This window comes from Gekko japonicus, unplaced genomic scaffold (genome assembly GCF_001447785.1).
Source record: "Gekko japonicus isolate JY-2015 unplaced genomic scaffold, Gekko_japonicus_V1.1 scaffold2581, whole genome shotgun sequence".
Classification (NCBI taxonomy): domain Eukaryota; kingdom Metazoa; phylum Chordata; class Lepidosauria; order Squamata; family Gekkonidae; genus Gekko; species Gekko japonicus.
In genome coordinates this window covers 173,177-190,317 of record NW_015174352.1, presented here as the reverse complement: position 1 = coordinate 190,317, position 17,141 = coordinate 173,177, and the positions used below count along the sequence as shown (strand labels likewise).

The 17,141-nt window shown below is 44.6% G+C and overlaps 2 protein-coding genes across 2 annotated transcripts in view; both read left to right on the top strand.

Annotated features, from left to right (window-relative positions):
- The window catches only part of TMEM138 (transmembrane protein 138), a 15,042-nt gene extending 2,190 nt beyond the window's left edge, over positions 1 to 12,852 (top strand). Inside the window, exons 2-5 of the mRNA XM_015424316.1 lie at positions 1,331 to 1,592; positions 3,868 to 4,039; positions 11,854 to 11,929; positions 12,228 to 12,852. Of these exons, the coding sequence (XP_015279802.1) occupies positions 1,465 to 1,592; positions 3,868 to 4,039; positions 11,854 to 11,929; positions 12,228 to 12,340 (489 nt within the window). The 5' untranslated portion in view covers positions 1,331 to 1,464 and the 3' untranslated portion in view covers positions 12,341 to 12,852. The remainder of the gene's footprint in view (positions 1 to 1,330; positions 1,593 to 3,867; positions 4,040 to 11,853; positions 11,930 to 12,227) is intronic.
- A 3,847-nt stretch (positions 12,853 to 16,699) lies between these two features.
- TMEM216 (transmembrane protein 216) overlaps positions 16,700 to 17,141 on the top strand; it is an 8,180-nt gene continuing 7,738 nt past the window's right edge. The window contains exon 1 of the mRNA XM_015424314.1: positions 16,700 to 17,130. Coding sequence (XP_015279800.1) covers positions 16,700 to 17,130 — 431 coding nt within the window. The remainder of the gene's footprint in view (positions 17,131 to 17,141) is intronic.

The window sequence follows — 17,141 nt, the reverse complement described above, 5'->3', positions numbered from 1 at the left end:
TGGCGGGCCTAAGGCCACAGTCTCCGTCCGTCCTCCGAGTGAGGCCTCTGTCTCCGGGGGGGGGGGGGACCGGTGACCAATGTTCCCTCTCAGCTGTGGAGTCTTGTGAGCAGAAATTCTACTTTGTGAGCCACTGGCATTAAAAGTGGTGAGCGAGCGATTGGGCTGCTGCATAAATCAGTTTGCTCTGAAGCCCTCCTTCCTGAGCCAAGATAAAAATGTGTGAGCCGGAGGCTAAAAAACTGTGAGCTGGCTCACACAAACTCAGCTTAGAGGGAACACTGGTCTCCGTCCGGCCTCCGTCCGGCCTCTGTCTCCGGGGGGAGGGACCGGTGACCCCTCTTACCTGGAGGCCAGCTGGGTATCAGACTGGGGCTCCTCCCGCCTGCTGCCGGGCAACCCCTGGAAGGCCCACGCTGCGATTTCCCTGTGTGTGTGTGTGTGTCTCTCTCTCAAGCCCTTTCGCCGCCGCCTCCAGCCCAGGGGCCTGCGTTCTCTCTGCCCGGCACTTTGCTTTCCCCGTCCTGGAACTGGGAGAGAAGTCAGGAGCTGTGTTTTCCTGTTTCAGCAACAGTAGAGCGCTGCTTGCACTGAAAGGTGCCGGATGGATGCCAGGGGAAGCCTCGATCCGGGGCTGTTCCGACTGGGTAGCAGAGTGTCTTCACTGGTTTTCTCACTGCTCGGCTGGCTGCCTTTTCATGGAAGTGCCAGGCAGTGTGTGTGACATAACCCAGATCTGTGGCGCCTGGCCCTGGGAAATTAGCACTGATGTGCTACTTTTGGTCTGAGCCCCAGGCTGCATAACAGCATCCCACTTGGATGCATGCTTGGTTTTGCCTCCCACCCACCTACCTCTATTTGATGTGTACAATGTTCTTGTGTCGTCAGCTTTTTCTTCCAAGTACTGTGTGTGACGACTTTGTTTCATAAAGTGTTACCCGTTCATGTTCTCTCTGTCTGGCCTTTGGTTTATTTCAGCTCTGTAGGCAGGTTTCCAGAACCTTAGTGAGTAAGGTGGTAGGTACTCTGCTCATGTTTGTTGTGAGAAGCTGCAGAGAAAGTATATGTGTATAAAGTTATGGGATCCATCCCAATATAAGGGAAACCCCATTCATGTCCCCTGAATCCTCATACTGGAAAGGGCTCCTTTTCTGTGTTTGAAATTAGGCTAGCCATAATTCAGTTTTATCTTCTAGCCCAAATATTGAACTAGATGCAGGTGTGGACTTGTACTATTTAGCACATTAAGTGGGCCAGGATTGTCTGCAGCCTTAAGACGGAGCTGCTCCACTAGCCGTTGCTACTGTGTCTTTTTTGTTTGCTTCTACAGGTCTGAGGACTCAAGTCTTACGGAGCCAACAGGGATAGTATTGTGTTGAAAAGTTTATATTCCCCTACTGACTATGAGCTGGCCCTGCTGTCTGGGATGCAAGCATTGAGGTTTCACAGCTGCAAGCAAGGAAGATGCTCCAGACCAATAGCTATAGCCTGGTGCTCACCTTGCAGTTCTTACTGCTGCTCTATGACCTCTTTGTCAACTCCTTCTCGGAACTGCTACGCATGGCCCCTGTCATCCAGCTTGTGCTGTTCATGTGAGTATGGCAGAATAAGATATGTTTGTGGTTATCTATTTATTGTTTGAATCTGTGTACAAGGTTTGGACAGTACCAGTTGGGGTTGCATAATGAATCATGGGTGCAAGTTGGGGGTGCTATTAGGTGTGGGGGTTTTTAGATAGATGCCCACATCTAGTAACTACATATTAGTCTGTGGTACAAAGTGCCTTCAGTTGGTTCATCAGCTGAGGCCCTTTACAGAAAATGTGACTTGCAGTGCAATATTTAGTAAAGTTACACCCATCAAAGTCTGTAGTCTCATCCAGATTAGATTGCTGAAATGTGGTCTAGGTGTGGCTGCCTATGAAGACAGTTCAAAACTACAATTGCAGCAACCTAAGTAGGAGGGAACATGTTTTGCCAAAGAGCTCCATTGGCTACCAGTTCAATTTAAGACACACTTCAAAATGTTGGCTCTTTTACAAGCAAGGTAACTCAGATAAACATTAGTAACTGTATTTCTTCACACTTTTTTTCATTTGACACAAGAAACAACTTGATAAAGTTTAGGCCTCTTGTCTCATAAATTATGAAGTACTGAAATTATACCACTTGGGAATTTCTTGAAGGAACAGATAGATTATTACAAATTCCTAAAACACGGTGTAGTATCAAGAATAGCAGAGACCCAGATTTTTTATGGCTCTGGAATATATGTGAAGAATTGCCTGTTTCCATATGGGCCTGCTCAGTTATGGAGATCTTTACATTCACTTTCAGATATGAAGTGGATGGTTACACAGAGCAGTTTCTGTTTGGACTCCTTGTCTATGGAATTCTCTCCCCACACCCATCCACCTGGTGCCTACAGAGCTGCACTTAAGGCACCGCTGAAATTGTTTTTATTTACTCAGTCTTTTATTGGGACTTTTTTTGCCTCTTCCTGGTATTACCTAAGGTCTGATGTGTTGATGGGTAGACTGCAAAGCTAGGAGTGTGGAGGAGAAACAAGGTGAGGTGGGAGAGTGATGGCAAAGGTGGGTTTGCCTCCATATAATGTGTGAAATGGATGTGAATGCAGACTGTTGCTCATTAATGCTACCTATATGCTAATAGCCAAGGCGCACCCTGCGTGCAGATATCTAAATCCGCCCATCAGTGGCACCTAGGGGGCAAAGAGATTTTCCTGCACATTTGGGGCAATTCCCAGATGTGCAGAAAAATCTGAAATCTATAAAAAACTATAGGGGGATATTTAAATCCCCCCCAAAAGTAAAAGAGCGTTCCCTGCGCATGCGCAGAGAATGCTCTGAGAACTGTCTCGCTGCTGCAGCCGCCACTGGGGGGGGAGAAGGCTTGGCAGGCCCAACGGCTGAGAGCCACGTGGGCCTCGCCATTCAGGGGAGAAGACTCACCTGCGGCTGCTTCTCCCGTGGAGCGTCTCCCCCCCGCAAGTATCGTGGGTCCCCCTTCTTGTGGATTTATAAATAGAAAACATGAACAATAGAATACAAGCTTCTTCAGTGGTAACTGTTGTGACATTTCCTGTATTTCATGCTGGGGGTGCCAGAAAAGTATAATAAATTTAGAAGTGGGTTCCACTTCAAAAAGTCTGAAGACTGATGGTAAACAGTTTAGTTTTTAAAGTGTTTTGTTTTAGTAGTTTTTTAAAATTTCTGTTGATATTGGATTTTTTTCAATTGTTTGTAAGCTGCCATGAGAACCTTGTGGTCTAGTAGGCACAATAGAAAGTGTTTTAAACCCTAAATATAAAGCACTAAATGCCTCAAAGGTGTTGAGAGCAAAAACCCCATCGCTAAAAGTCAGGGAGTAATTGAGGGGCCAAAGTCACAGTTTGTCTTCAGGTCCTTGGGTAATGCTACAGACTAATATTTGAATAAGTGAGTTGGAATAAAGACCTTTACAACATGGTCCTGAGTGTGATTACTCAGAAATAAGTCCCAGGGAATCCTATTTGATTTACTTCCTCATAAATGTGCTTTAGGATCATAGCCTTAGTTCCAGTTCCCTTGGGGTCTCCCACACCTATGCAAAACGAAAAAAGAGGGAGCCCGTAATCTGGTCCATACATTAACCACATTAAGGTAGCTTAGGATGGCTTTTATTCCAGTGGTGTGGTTCTGGCACAGCCTTGGGTTTTTATGTGTGGTTGTCAGAGGAATGTGTACAACAGCAATTTCTGTAGTTATTTTTGATGTATTTATTGTTCTCCAACTAATTGTTAACCGCTGTCCAAGGGTGTGAAAAGGCATTCATCAGTGTCTTGATTAAAATGCCTTTCTTCCCACAGCATTCAGGATATTGCCATCCTCTTCAACGTTATCATCATCTTCCTCATGTTCTTCAATACCTTCGTCTTCCAGGCTGGCTTGATTAATCTTCTGTTCCACAAATTTAAAGGAACTATTGTCCTCTCAGCAGCATACCTTGCTTTGAGCATATTCTTCCACATCTGGGTTATGGTAAGGCAGGATAGCATTCCGGTAATGTTTGGCTCATAAATAAAGTTGTTTATATTAATTATCAATGGAGCCTGAATTCTGAACATAGGTAACTGGGAAAGCAAATAAAATATGTGCAAGCATGCTTTATTTACTTACTTTCCTGCTTCCTCGGACTTAGTACTTTGTGGGTTTTATTAATGTGGAAATCTGAGGGGGGGATACAAAGCAAAAAACCAGTATTGTGCAAGAGTATTTATTAGGCTGCTCTTCCCTGCAAGCAGGGCTCTGGGTGGCTTACAAACTCAAAAGACCTGTCTCACTATGGGCAGTGTCTGCAAGACTCATCTCCAGCGCCAGTTTCCCTAGGTATGATATTTTCTTAAACAACGTGATAGCCCCGGGTTTCTGCACCTACTGCCAGCTTCAATGTGATGTGTAGGAATGTTTCCTGTTGGACGGATGGGAGAGCCCCCAGAAATGCAGAGTCAGTGTTCACATTGATCCTGTTAGTTATTCTCTTGGCACATCAGCAAGGACCAACCGAAGTAGTAACAAAAAAACTATGCAGGAGTTTGCGCTAATAAATTTGAAATATTAATCAAAAAGATTTCATACAAAAGAGTGTACAATATTTGCATAACATATCAAATGCAAGTGAAGTCGGTGATCTCCAGAATGTTCTGCCGTTTCGACACAAGTCTTCTTCTGAGCAATGATGTATACATGTGGTGTCTCTCTATTTATTTCATTTCGACTGATTCATCATCAACAATTTCATGGATCTCTCAGGACTGTCTAATACATTGTAGAAACAGTTTCTAGAAAAGCCTTTCCATGGGCGAATGAAGTTGAATTGCCTTGCCAGGCTTTTCTAGAAACTGTTTCTACAATGTATTAGACAATCCTGAGAGATCCATGAAATTGTTGATGATGAATCAGTTGAAATGAAATAGAAAGACACCACATGTATATATCATTGTTCAGAAGAAGACTTGTGTCGAAACGGCAGAACATAACGAAGATCACCGTCTTCACTTGCATTTGATATGTTATGCAAATATTGTACACTCTTTTGTATGAAATCTTTTTGATTAATATTTCAAATTTATTAGCGCAAACTCCTGCAGTTTTTTTGTTACTACTTCGGTCTGTTCAGGGACTGTGGCCATCAGTTTTAGATAGGCATCAGCAAGGACCACCAAGACATCAAATACGTTGTCCTTTCTTTCTCTTGTGCCCCTAGCAGGTTCTCAGTCGCGTATCCGTCTCTCTGATCATAGGCATGGAAGTTCTGTGGGTGGGGGTGTGCAAGACGTTCTGGCATTAAAATCTGAATATCTGAAATAAGATAAATTGGAAAGCATCTAAAGGAATACAATTGTTAAATGCCATATATTAGAAACAGCGTTTTCATCATGGAGTGGGACACAGTTTCGCATGTGAAAGTACTTTCAAACCTTTCTAATTTTATCAGCATATGACTAAAATTCCCTACTGGTGTGCTCAGTTAGGATCCAAATGCCACTGATGGTATTTATTAGATTTGATTTATTAGGGCTGAGGGCTGCTCACAACTATAGATGTGAAGGCCCGGAAAAAAACTGGAAAAATTCTGGCGAAAAAAAGGTTTTTTCCATTTTTTTTCCTGAAGCCTTTTTCGTTTTTTTCCGAAAAATTGAAAAAATAAAATAAAATAAATTGACTATGGAACGTTTTATTTTAACATGATGAATAAAATATTTTAAGACAAGGTGTTCAAATATTTTCCAAATCATTTCTAAAATATATATATATGGTATCAGATTGATCTAATTTCTGTGCACTGAGGAGAAGCAAGTCCTAGGTTACAAACTGAACTCTCCAATGCAAGAACAAGATGCATTTCTTCCTTTAGGAGGTGCTATTGTCAGAAGAAAATAAAAAGGTTTCAGTTTTGTTTTTGCATGTGGATGGGTATTCTGTTTGTAATAATCGTTTGGATACACTATATTTTTAATATGCTAGTTGTGATAATTTCATGCCAAGTAAAAATGTCCATAGTCATATTTTATGTTCCTAAAGTAACAGAATGACTTTCAATCTAGAAAAGACAAAAAAAAATGCTAATATAGCATTTTTTTCAATTTTTCCGAAAATTTCAATTTTTTCCCGAAAAAAACGGAAAAAAAACTTTTTTTTTTCCCGAGCTTCAAAATTTCCGGAAATTTTACATCTCTAATCACAACAGAACAAATACAATAAATAATACAGTTAAAACCAACGCTAAAAGGCCTACAATAGATCATCAAATAAAGCAATCCACTTTAATTTCCACAGGCTGTCTGGGGGGGAGGGGGTTGTGGAGAGTGGGGTGTGTGCATGAGAGAGTCCCAGATTTTATACTGTCCCATCGCTGTCCTCAACCAAATGCCTGGCAGAACATCTCTGCCTTGTATGCCCCGCGGAAAGGTAGTAAATCCTGCAGGGCATGGATGTTCTCAGGCAGAGGGTTCCACCAAGTGGGGGCAGGGCCGAAAAAAGCCCTGGCCCTAGTTGAGGTCAGCCGGATCTCTGTCAGACCAGGGGCCACCAGAAAGTTCTTATTCCTGGAGCGTAATGCTCTTCCAGGGGCATACTGAGAGAGGCGGTCCAGAAGGTATGTAGGTCCTTGACTGCTAAGGACTTTGAAGGTCAGAACCAAAACCTTGAGCCTAATCTGGTGCTCCACTGGAAGGCTCATGCAGCACAGGCTGGATATATGCCGTCCAAGGGGTCCCCGTAAGGACCTAAATGGCCACGTTCTGGATCAGTTGAAGCTTCTGGGTCAAGTGCAAGGGTAGGCCACGTAGAGTAAATTACAGTAGTCTATCCTGGATGTGACCATTGCATGAATTACTGTGGCTAGGTCGGGGCAAGACAGGTAGGGAACCAGCTGCCTAACCTGGCACAGTTGGAAAAATGTCAGCTTGGCAACCTTCGTGACATGGGCCTCCATAGACAGGGCAGCATCCAAAGTCATGCCCAGACTCTTGACTGTCGGTGCCAGTGATAATGGCACACCGTCAAGAGTCAGGAGTTGGTAACCCAACCACAGCACCCCCCTCCCCCAGCCACAGAACCTCCATCTTACCTGGATTCAGTTTCAGCTGACTCTGTTTTAACCACCCAATTATGGCCTTCAATCCCTCGGCTAAATTCACAGGAATGGCATCCAGCCAGCCGCCCATCAACAGAAATAGCTGGGTGTCATCCACATACTGGTGACACCCCAACCTTAAACTCCACGCTAGCTGGGTGAGGGGGCACATTACACCAGGCAGAGAAGCAGTGTTCCCTCTAAGCTAAGTTAGTGTGAGCTAGCTCACCGTTTTTTAGCCTCCGGCTCACATGTTTTTGTCTTAGCTCAGGAAGGAGGGCTCCAGAGCAAACTAATTTATGCAGTAGCCAAATCACTCACAATTTTAATGCCAGTTGCTCACAAAGTAAAATTTTTGCTCCCAAGACTCCACAGCTTAGAGGTAGCATTGGAGAGAAGTACTCTTTGGGGGACCCTGCATTCCAGCAGGTACCTTGGAGACACTGTCCCTACCAGCGCCACCCTCTGTCCCCGACCATGGAGGAATGAGGTGAACCATTGCAAGGCAAACCCCTGGATTCCAACGTCGGCAAGGCTCTGAGTCAGTAGATCATAGTTGACTGTGTCAAGTAGTATCAGCAGCGCCAACTCACCTCGATCCAGCTGCCTGCGGAGATTGTCCATGAGGGTGACCAGTGCTGTCTCCATCCTGTGGCCGGGGCGGAAGCTAGATTGAAATGGATCCAACATCGATGTGTCATCCAGGAATTTCTGGAGCTGTTCTGCCGCCTCTCTCTCAATTACCTTACCCAGAAACAAATTACCTTACCCAGAAACAAATTACCTTACCCTGAATCTTTCAAACATAGCCTGCCCTGTCTGTACTCTGTTATCTGCTTTTGACAGTTCAGTTTTCTTATCTGCTATGTGTTCCTTACCCAGAGACACTTGTTTCAAATATCTCACATCTATCAGGCTTCTTTTGCCTATTCTGGTCAAGGTATGAGCTTTTTTCAAATATTTTTCAAATTTTTGAAAAAGTGTGCCTTGCACACAAAAGCTCATACCTTGAATAAACCTTTGTTTGTCTTAAAGGTGCCACTGGACTCTTAATTTTGTATCACTGCTTCAGACCAACATGGCTACCCACCTGGATCTGTACTGGTCATGTGTAGTATGTACACATATGGTGTGTCTTCAGATAAGGCCTTAGATGTATTCCTGATGTACATAGTTCAGGTCTTGGCCTAGCAATATTGCCTTTCTCCTTGCCTTGAGTATCTCATTTTAGAGATTTCTGCTTGCCTTAATTGCTTATAATTAGCATCTAGGGTCTATAAAAATAACCTTGCAACGACCACACACAGTTATTATTTAAATTGTCTTTCATGGCTCACCAATGTTGTGTTTGTATGGCACATGATAGTTCACCATACTGAACATCCTTAGCTGTACTGCCTCGTTGCTCAGTGTCTGCTTTCTGTAGTCTTTCCAAATGAATTCTTACTTGTACATCTCCTTTCAGGTTAGATTGCTAACCTTTGTTTAAATTTCCTGACCCTTATTTTCTTTAGAAGTGTATTTTTCCCTGACTTCCTAACTTTTCCTGTAGCTTTGTGAACCAACTAGTTGAAGGGCTAGAAGGCCTGAGTATTTGGAAATATTTATTTATTATTTTGATTAGTTGTGCAGAAGTTGAACTTCCTTACCATGGCCTGAAGATCATGGTTTCAGAACTTTTACCTGAAGCACTTCCCTTTTATTCTTCCCCGTCCCAATAAGAGTTTTGGGTGTATTAGGAATCTTTTTTTAAATGATAACCAGTTCTGTTCTTTATGATATGTCTATAGGCATGCTAAAATCTCGACTTGTATCTCTAAGCTGATACCGGTGATTCGTTTAATCTCTGGCTATCCTAGTGTCATACTGAAGAATTAATGTCACTGATCTCATTCACAACTATAGAAAGTGAGACAATCACCACACGTTTTGTTCACTGGGGATGTCCCTGCACAAGCACGTGCCTTGTACCTGGGATGGTGCAACATTAACTTATCTGGCTACAGCTGCTACATTTCATGTTTCCACAAGAGAGCATTTAAATGCTGCAGTAGTGCTTGTAACACTATGAATTCACTGTGCAGTAAAAACAGTCATCTTTTTGTAATGAAGCCACAGCAGCCTAGTACCTCCCATAAACAGCTTGTGAGATGTCACACTTCTATATAGAGCAGCAACTGTTTTACACAATCCTAATAAGATAACAAGAGGTTCCCAACTTTCTCTCCTTCCATCTCAGGGAAGAGGCCCACACAGTGACTTTCACAGACACAGCAATCGATTTGTGCTCTAAGTAATGAACAGTTGGAGGCCAGGGCCCACAGTATTTTTCATCTCCTAGTTGGGGTTTTAGAATCCCAGGTCTGGTAAAGCTGGAGTCTGTGTTGTCTGTGTTGGAATGATACTGGGATGTGAATACTCTTCTAGACAGTCAAGCAGGAGGATTTAAAAGGATTTTCTGTGATCTGTTGTCAGGAGCTAGAATAGGTCTAAGTGTTCTGTATAAATCGGCTGATCTGATTAGCCTTCCTGTACTTGCTTAGCTCCCCCCTAGCTCCATGTGGTGTCTGGATACTTAACCCACAGGCCAGATTGATAGACTTCCACTAGAAACATGAGTTTTAGGGCTCTTGGACAGAATGAGCTCGTTTATTGAGAGAGTGTTTCATGTAACTTTAAGAAAAGGGTCTTGTAAAAATGCTATGTCTCATTTTAATACCAGGCAATTTTATGGCTTCTTATTTTACCTTCACAAATATCCTCTTTGAGTATGATAAAAGAAGCTCCAATTTTCTATATGAAGATTGTGAAACTTGCAGAAGTTGTGGAAATCCTTTCTTAAGAAGCTTGTAGAAAGGTGGTACACCAAGGTACAGCAATCCCTGTAAATGGGCAGAATCCTCTGGAAATGTTGGTGCTTCTAGAAGATTCAATGATGTGAAGGCAAGTATAGTACCAGGCAGCTGGAAAGTGCCTTCCGGCGTTCCCCAGGAAGGCTGGGCGCATGGAGCTGGCAAGTCTGAATGTACAACTGGAGTTTCCATCTTGAGGTGGAGTCGTCTGGATTATTCCCCTTCAAGCTTTCACACTCTTAACACCAGTTAGACTAGTTTATCAGTTTGCCCTGTATTTTGTTTCTGTCCCTTCTGCCTTCATTTTTCAGTTGCCTTTGTTTATGATTGGGTAAAGGTAAGGGTTCTCTTGCTCCAAAGCCCAGTCGAGTCTGACTCTAGGGTTGCGGTGCTCATCTCCGTTTCAAAGCCGAAGAGCCAGCGCTGTCCGAAGACGTTTCCGTGGTCATGTGACGGGCATGACTAAACACCAAGGCACACGGAACGCTGTTCCCTTCCCACCAAAGTGGTCCCTATTTATCTACTTGCAATTAAAGGACTCTTCCCCTTCCCCCACCCACTGCTTTGCTCCTAAGTGGAAGCCACAGTTTTCTTTCCCACCTCTTGACCATTCTAAGGCTATGGATAGCGATTAAGAACCACGGCAGTTTTCTCTCACCATTCAAGCCTATATATACATATTAAAAATTCACTCATTTGCATGAAATAAAGCCACAGGCATATTTGATACTGACCACAGTGGGGAAAATTTGACTTGGTGGTTTGTCAGGACAAGTTTTGCTCCATTTATTTTTTTACACAGAGTGTGCCGTTTCATTTAAAGTGTTGCTTTAAAAATTAAAAGGCCTCTCTCCCTCTGAGCATGCAAATGATAAACTGGCATCAGCTTTCCTGTGCTCCTCAGTGCCCCCACTGCCAAGGGTTTGATGAAGGTATGGGTCAGGGATTGTGCCATCCTAACTTGAGACTGGCAAATTGAGGGGAAACAGGCAGAGGGGTTTCACTTGACATAAGTAGCATGGACTACTGAACTTAAACATTTACCCCAAGAAATGAGTGAAGGAGAATACGTTTTGTAGTCTGAAGCTGCAGGGGGTGAGGATCTGTAAGGCTGAAGCTGAGGTTGGGATGCTAACTGGGATCTTGGGGTCAAGTTAGTCCCTCACCTCAGTTAAAGAATGAACATTGTGCTCCGTCACGGCACCTATACTGGTGCTCCCTACTGTGTCGACATCCATGAGAGTTTCCGCTCCCAGTGCAGTCTGAATGGATTGGCAAGGGGTAATTTTTTTGAGTGTGTCCATGTCAACTTTAATGTGTGTGTGTCCCCCCCAGGAAATCTTTGAAAGAACACAGGGCTCAAGAGTGAGTGGTTGCTCAGTAGTATCCAATCAGGGACGGAGATGGGAGTCAATATGTAGCGTGCATTAAAGTGCAGCATAAGTTCTTATGCGTTATTTTTGCACTGAAAGCAGTGCTCCAGTGTTGAAATTCATAGTCTTTGCCCAAGCGTGTGCTTGTTGCCCCTGATTCTGGAATAATACAGATGTTTCAAGGTAGCTTTAGGTAGCTGGCCTTTGGCCATAAATCTGTCTACAGCTATATATAAATAAATTCAGTTGAAATTGTTGCCTAAAGTTGTTTGTATTCTAGAATGCGAGAACAAATAATCATTGCATTTTCAAGAGAAGGGCTTGTAGAACTAGCTGATTTTGAACTATGGAAGTAAATACTGAGAACAGGGAAGCAGGAGTTCTGGGGGAGCAGAGCTCTTAATAGCCCAAGTAGCACTTTAAAAATCTGGATTGGTGGCTTTGCTGTTTTTATGATGTCTTTTTCCAGTTTCTTATATTTCTTTCCCATAGAACCTCCGCTGGAGAAATTCCAAATACTTTGTGTGGACAGATGGACTACAGGCCCTCTTTGTGTTCCAAAGACTGGGTAAGAATTAGGTGGAATAATTTTTTGTGTGTGTGCCAAGTCTCTTTGTCATCAGTGAGGATGACTTAGTCTTCACTCGACCCCACCCCGCCCCTGGCTAGATAGGGGATGTCTGCTGGGAGCAGGGAAATGGTCTGTTTGCAGACTGCATTGGCATCATCCCAAAGGCTGCGATTATGTTCCTGTTCCTCTGGGTAATCTAATTAAGCAAGGGCAAAGTTCCCCTGAATATAGTGAAATCAGTATGGCACATAGGGATGGGAACCTTGTTGACTGTTACTTACCTCATTGGTTGCAGTGGCTGTGCTCTACTACTACTTCTATAAGAGGACTGCTGTCCACTTGGGAGACCCACGTTTCTACCAGGACTCTCTTTGGCTACGAAAAGAGTTTGCTCAAGTCCACAGCTGACTGATGCTTCTTGGTTATCTCAAGCGGAGGTTAGCCTGCTATGATGTCACAGAATCCTCATCAGTATCTTGCAGCAAGCCTTTTCTCCTCACAATCCCCTATAACCCTGTTCTAAATTTGGTACAGTCAGTTGATTTCATCCCGTTCCTAAACCTTTTGTACAACAGAGTATTCAGCTCTTCTGTGGACTCCGTGCTTGCTGCGACAGACTTCTCGGTTTCAAAGCACTCCACATTCCTCCTTTCGGCTTTGCAAACTGTAGTCTCTGCAGCCTTACTGAGGAATGATCTGAAGTGCCAAATGGGTTTGGCTGAGAACTCTCAACACCAAGAAGCAATGCTGCAATATCCTTCTTGGAAATGTTCCCTCATTCCCCCATTCCCTTCCCTCTGACAAGAAGATACCCTGCCTTCATTAGAACCACTGGCTGTTGCCATCCTAAGCGTAATTACTTATAAAAGGACTGTGCTCTAGCTTTGCAATGTTCCACCTGGGCCCACTGACTTGGTAGATTCCCCTTTTGTATATGTGTGTCTGTGTGTTTTTATAAATTATGAGAAAATAAATAAGCTCTTTTTCAGAAGAATGTGAAGTTTTATTTTCTTGCTGACCAGGAATATTCTTGCCAACTAGCATTCCACAATTAACCCCAAATCAGGGAAATAGCTTTTTTCATTGTTATGGGCTTGAGGATGATGGTGTAAGTTAGTTGTCAGTGTCACAACAGCACAGCAATGACGCGACAGCATAAATCAGTGGTTCCCAGACTTTTTTCAGGCCACCACCTCCTTAGTTCCATAAACTCATCCGCAGTATCTCCTATCCTACCCTAAGAAATCATCATTCAGAATCATTGTTTGCACAACCCACTAGAATTCAGAACAGGAACAATTATTTGCAATTTTATTCAAAACTTTATTCAGCAAAATTGATAAACTTGATCCAGTGACACCAGTTTTACAGAGTCTGATAGTTATTTAGCAAGAATCATAGATACCACATCTTCACTGTTCGGTAAATTCTTAATGCGATGGATGGGCTTGTAATACCAGTTTTTCCCAATGTCTGGTTTAAAGTCACTCAACAGGAGTCTCAAATCACCATGTTCAGAAATCTGGGGTCGATTTTTTTTGCTGGGAGAGAAGTTGGATGACCACATTAAAACCATGTTCCACCAAATATGATGTTGGAAAGGCAATAAGAGGCATCTTAACCATGGTGGTGGAAAGTGATCAGAAATTTATTTCTATAACCAAAACTCTTGGTACAATTTCTTAAACTTTGGCTTCAGCTCATTGTCATTTTGTAGCTCAACTAGTTTTTCCTCCACTACCTCAGCTTCCTCAGTATCTGAAAATGGATTTATCACCCAATCTGGAATTTCCATCGAAAGAAGCTCCTCAAATCGCTCAAACCATATCTTCATGCAGCAGATCCAAATGGTCACAAAACCCCCCTGCAGATTATCATCTTGTATCCCACCTTTCTCTTCTAGCTCAGACAGGCTGGGAAACTGGTATTTCTCATGATGGCCTATAGTGCATTTCAATACAGTTAACCTTTAAAATAAATATAGAGATGACAGATTTGTTCCGATAAACAAGCAATATCATGATCTCTTTGAGTTCATCACTAAGGAAAGCATTTGTGTCTTCAAAAAACCTCCACGACAGTGTTGAAAAGGTCTTAAAAGCAGTTCACACAGTTGCCTTTTGGTAGCCAACCAACTTCAGTATGAAGCAACAGACATTCAAAATATTCAGCATTCTCAACACAGAGCTCCCAGAGTAGCTGATCCTTGAGTGCATGGGCTTTTAATTCTATTCACTGCAGTAATGACACTGCGTAATGACCTGTGCAGGCAATCACTGAATTTTGTTGCAACCAGATGATGGCAATGAATGACATAGTGAATGGTAAAGACATTTGGCAGTGCATTTTTGAAATAAGCAACACACCCATGGCAGTGACCAGTCATTGATGGTGCTCCATCAGTTGTACAAGCAAGTATGTTAGTAAGTGGAATTTCCTTGTCTTTGATGAACAGCATTAATTATTGACTCTCCTTTTAGTATCTGTTCTTAGCTGCCTTGCAAACAACTATTGAGCCAAACTTTCATCTTTTATAAAGTGCACACATGTGAGAAGCAAAGATTCATTGCCTGGCAAAGCTGACATGTTCAGCTGTACTGAAAATTCTGTTGTCCTTCGTATGCAGCACAATGTCTCTTCCACACTTTCAGCCATTTCATGGCTCTTGGTGGGGCTGCTATTCTTCAGGCTTGTTGAATTCCTGCAGATCTCCGGAGGCTGCAGCCCCCTTGAGGCTCCTTCTCCGGCCACTGTTCTCTACCCTGGGAACCAGATGGCTTCGGCCTCCTTTTTTCCTCCTCAGAGCCGTTTCCCCCTCAGAACTCTCCTACGGCTCCCTCTCTGGGACAAAATACCCCCCCCCACTCCAGTGGACAGCCAACCCCAGAGTTACATTTATATAACCTAGAAATATTGATATTGGGTGGGCTGCAACAAAAATAACACTTATGTAGTCTTGTATGGCTGCGAGAGTTGGACTATAAGGAAGGCCAAGCGCAGAAGAATAGATTCTTTTGAACTATGGTGCTGGAGAAGACTCTTGAGAGTCCCTTGGACTGCAGGAAGGTCAAATCAGTCAATCCTAAAAGAAATCAACCCTGACCGTTCCCTGGAAGGCCAGATAATGAAACTGAAGGTCAAAGAAGACGGGGACGGCAAAGGATGAGATGGTTAGACAGCGTCATAGATGCAATAAACATGAAATTGAGCAAACTTCAGAGGACAGCGGAAGACAGGAAGGCCTGGCGTGATCTGGTCCATGGGGTCACAAAGAGTCGGACTTGACTGTGTGACTGAACAACAACAAAAGCTAAAAAAGCACACTTCATAATCAACAGGTTAAGTAACTCTTAATAAAAGTAAAGGTAAAGGTTCCCTTGCTCAAAAGCCAGTCGAGTCCGACTCTAGGGTTGCGGTGCTCATCTCCGTTTCAAAGCCGAGGAGCCAGCGCTGTCCGAAGACGTTTCCGTGGTCATGTGGCCGGCATGACTAAACACCAAGGCGCACGGAATGCTGTTACCTTCCCAACGAAGTGGTCCCTATTTATCTACTTGCAATTTCTTGCTTTCGAACTGCTAGGTTGGCAGGAGCTGGAACTAGAGACAGGAGCTCACCCTGTCTTGCGGCACCCGGGTCTCGAACCGCTGAACTACTGACCTTCCACAGCCTGCAGTTCAGCGTCTTAACCACTTGAGCCACTCTTAATACAGGAAAATAAATACCACACTCAAGAGCTTGCCAGCAAAAACAGTACAATGACAGAGACAGAAACAGGCCTGAAAATGCGAATCGTTTCCACCAGATTCCAGCACTTATGCAGAGACAGAAACTTTACCCTAAGTGGTGCCATTTGCCAGCATCTAGCCGGGTCCATTGCGGATGGGTGAAAAGCATGGAGCCTGCCTTTGGGCTCCCTATCGACCACTTTGGGGACCACTGGCATACATATTTAAAAGGCTATTCCTATGCAAGAGGCATGGACTCCTGGAATCGAAAATACTGGGCACCCCCTTTGGGCAGAGAAAGTCTTTAGAAACGGAGTCGTCAAAAGTACCTGTCCATCAACAATGGAAACTCTTTTTTTTTTTTTTAATACTTATTAGTCAATAGTACAGTAAACAACAATGGGATTTGGTATAAATATGACCAACACAAAATTACATATAATGAAATACTGCAACATACTGAGAAGGAACAGCAAATTTAGAGGTGTCATTATTGAAGACATATTCTAAAAAAGGAGACCATTTCGTGCATAAAGTAGATTTTGAACATGAACTATTAGTAGAGGAAGCCACTGCATCAGAGAGTTTATCCATGATGCAAAAGAAGTTTGTCGGTGGAAACTCTTAAAACATTTTGGAGAGTTGTGAGCCTTTGCAGGCTAAAGCTTGTTAGAAGAAGCAGCTGCTCTGGGTTGGGAGACACCTGGAGGGTTTTGAGGGCGGGGTTCGGGGGCTTCCACGGGGCGCCATGTGCCAGGGAGCCCCCCCCCTCCCAAAGGAGCCGTTCATCTGCAGGGGAGCCGAGCCGCGGAGCCCGGGGGTCCGTCGTCACCGCGGGAGCTCTCCCGCCGCCGCCTGGAGGTTGGCAACAGCGGAAGAGGCGTGCTCCGCGTGATGGGGGGAGGCGGAGGGGCCGCCAGAGCGCTCTGAGGAGAAGAAGAAGAAGAAGAACGTTAAGAGGGAAGCCAGCGCTGGGTCGCCGGCCCCCGTGGCCCCTCCGCCGCCCAGCAGCACTCCCGAAGTCGCACGGCGAGGGCCGGAAATGCCGGGTGGCGGACTTCGACGGACCCACCGGAGGTGTGTCCGTCGAAGTCCGCTGGCTTCCCTCTTAACGTTCTTCTTCTTCTCCTCAGAGCGCTCTGGCGGCCCCTCCGCCTCCCCCCATCACGCGGAACACGCTTCTTCCGGTGTTGCCAACCTCCAGGCGGCGGCGGGAGAGCTGGGCCTGCGTCGGAGCCGGCAAACACGCGCGCACGCGCACGCGCAGAGAGACAGGGAGGACACGCGCGAGCGTCCCTGCGGGCCGGGCCGCTCTGGGATCCAGGCCTCCCGGCAGCGCTGGGCAGGTCCGGCTACGCACGCCGGGGCCGGACGGGGAGAGACCACCCGCCAAGGCCCCGCTCCCTTTCTATGGTCGCTAGGCCGAGGCCTCCTTTCCCCAGCCGCGAGCGCCACCGGAAAAGGCCGTCCTGCGTAGCGGTTCC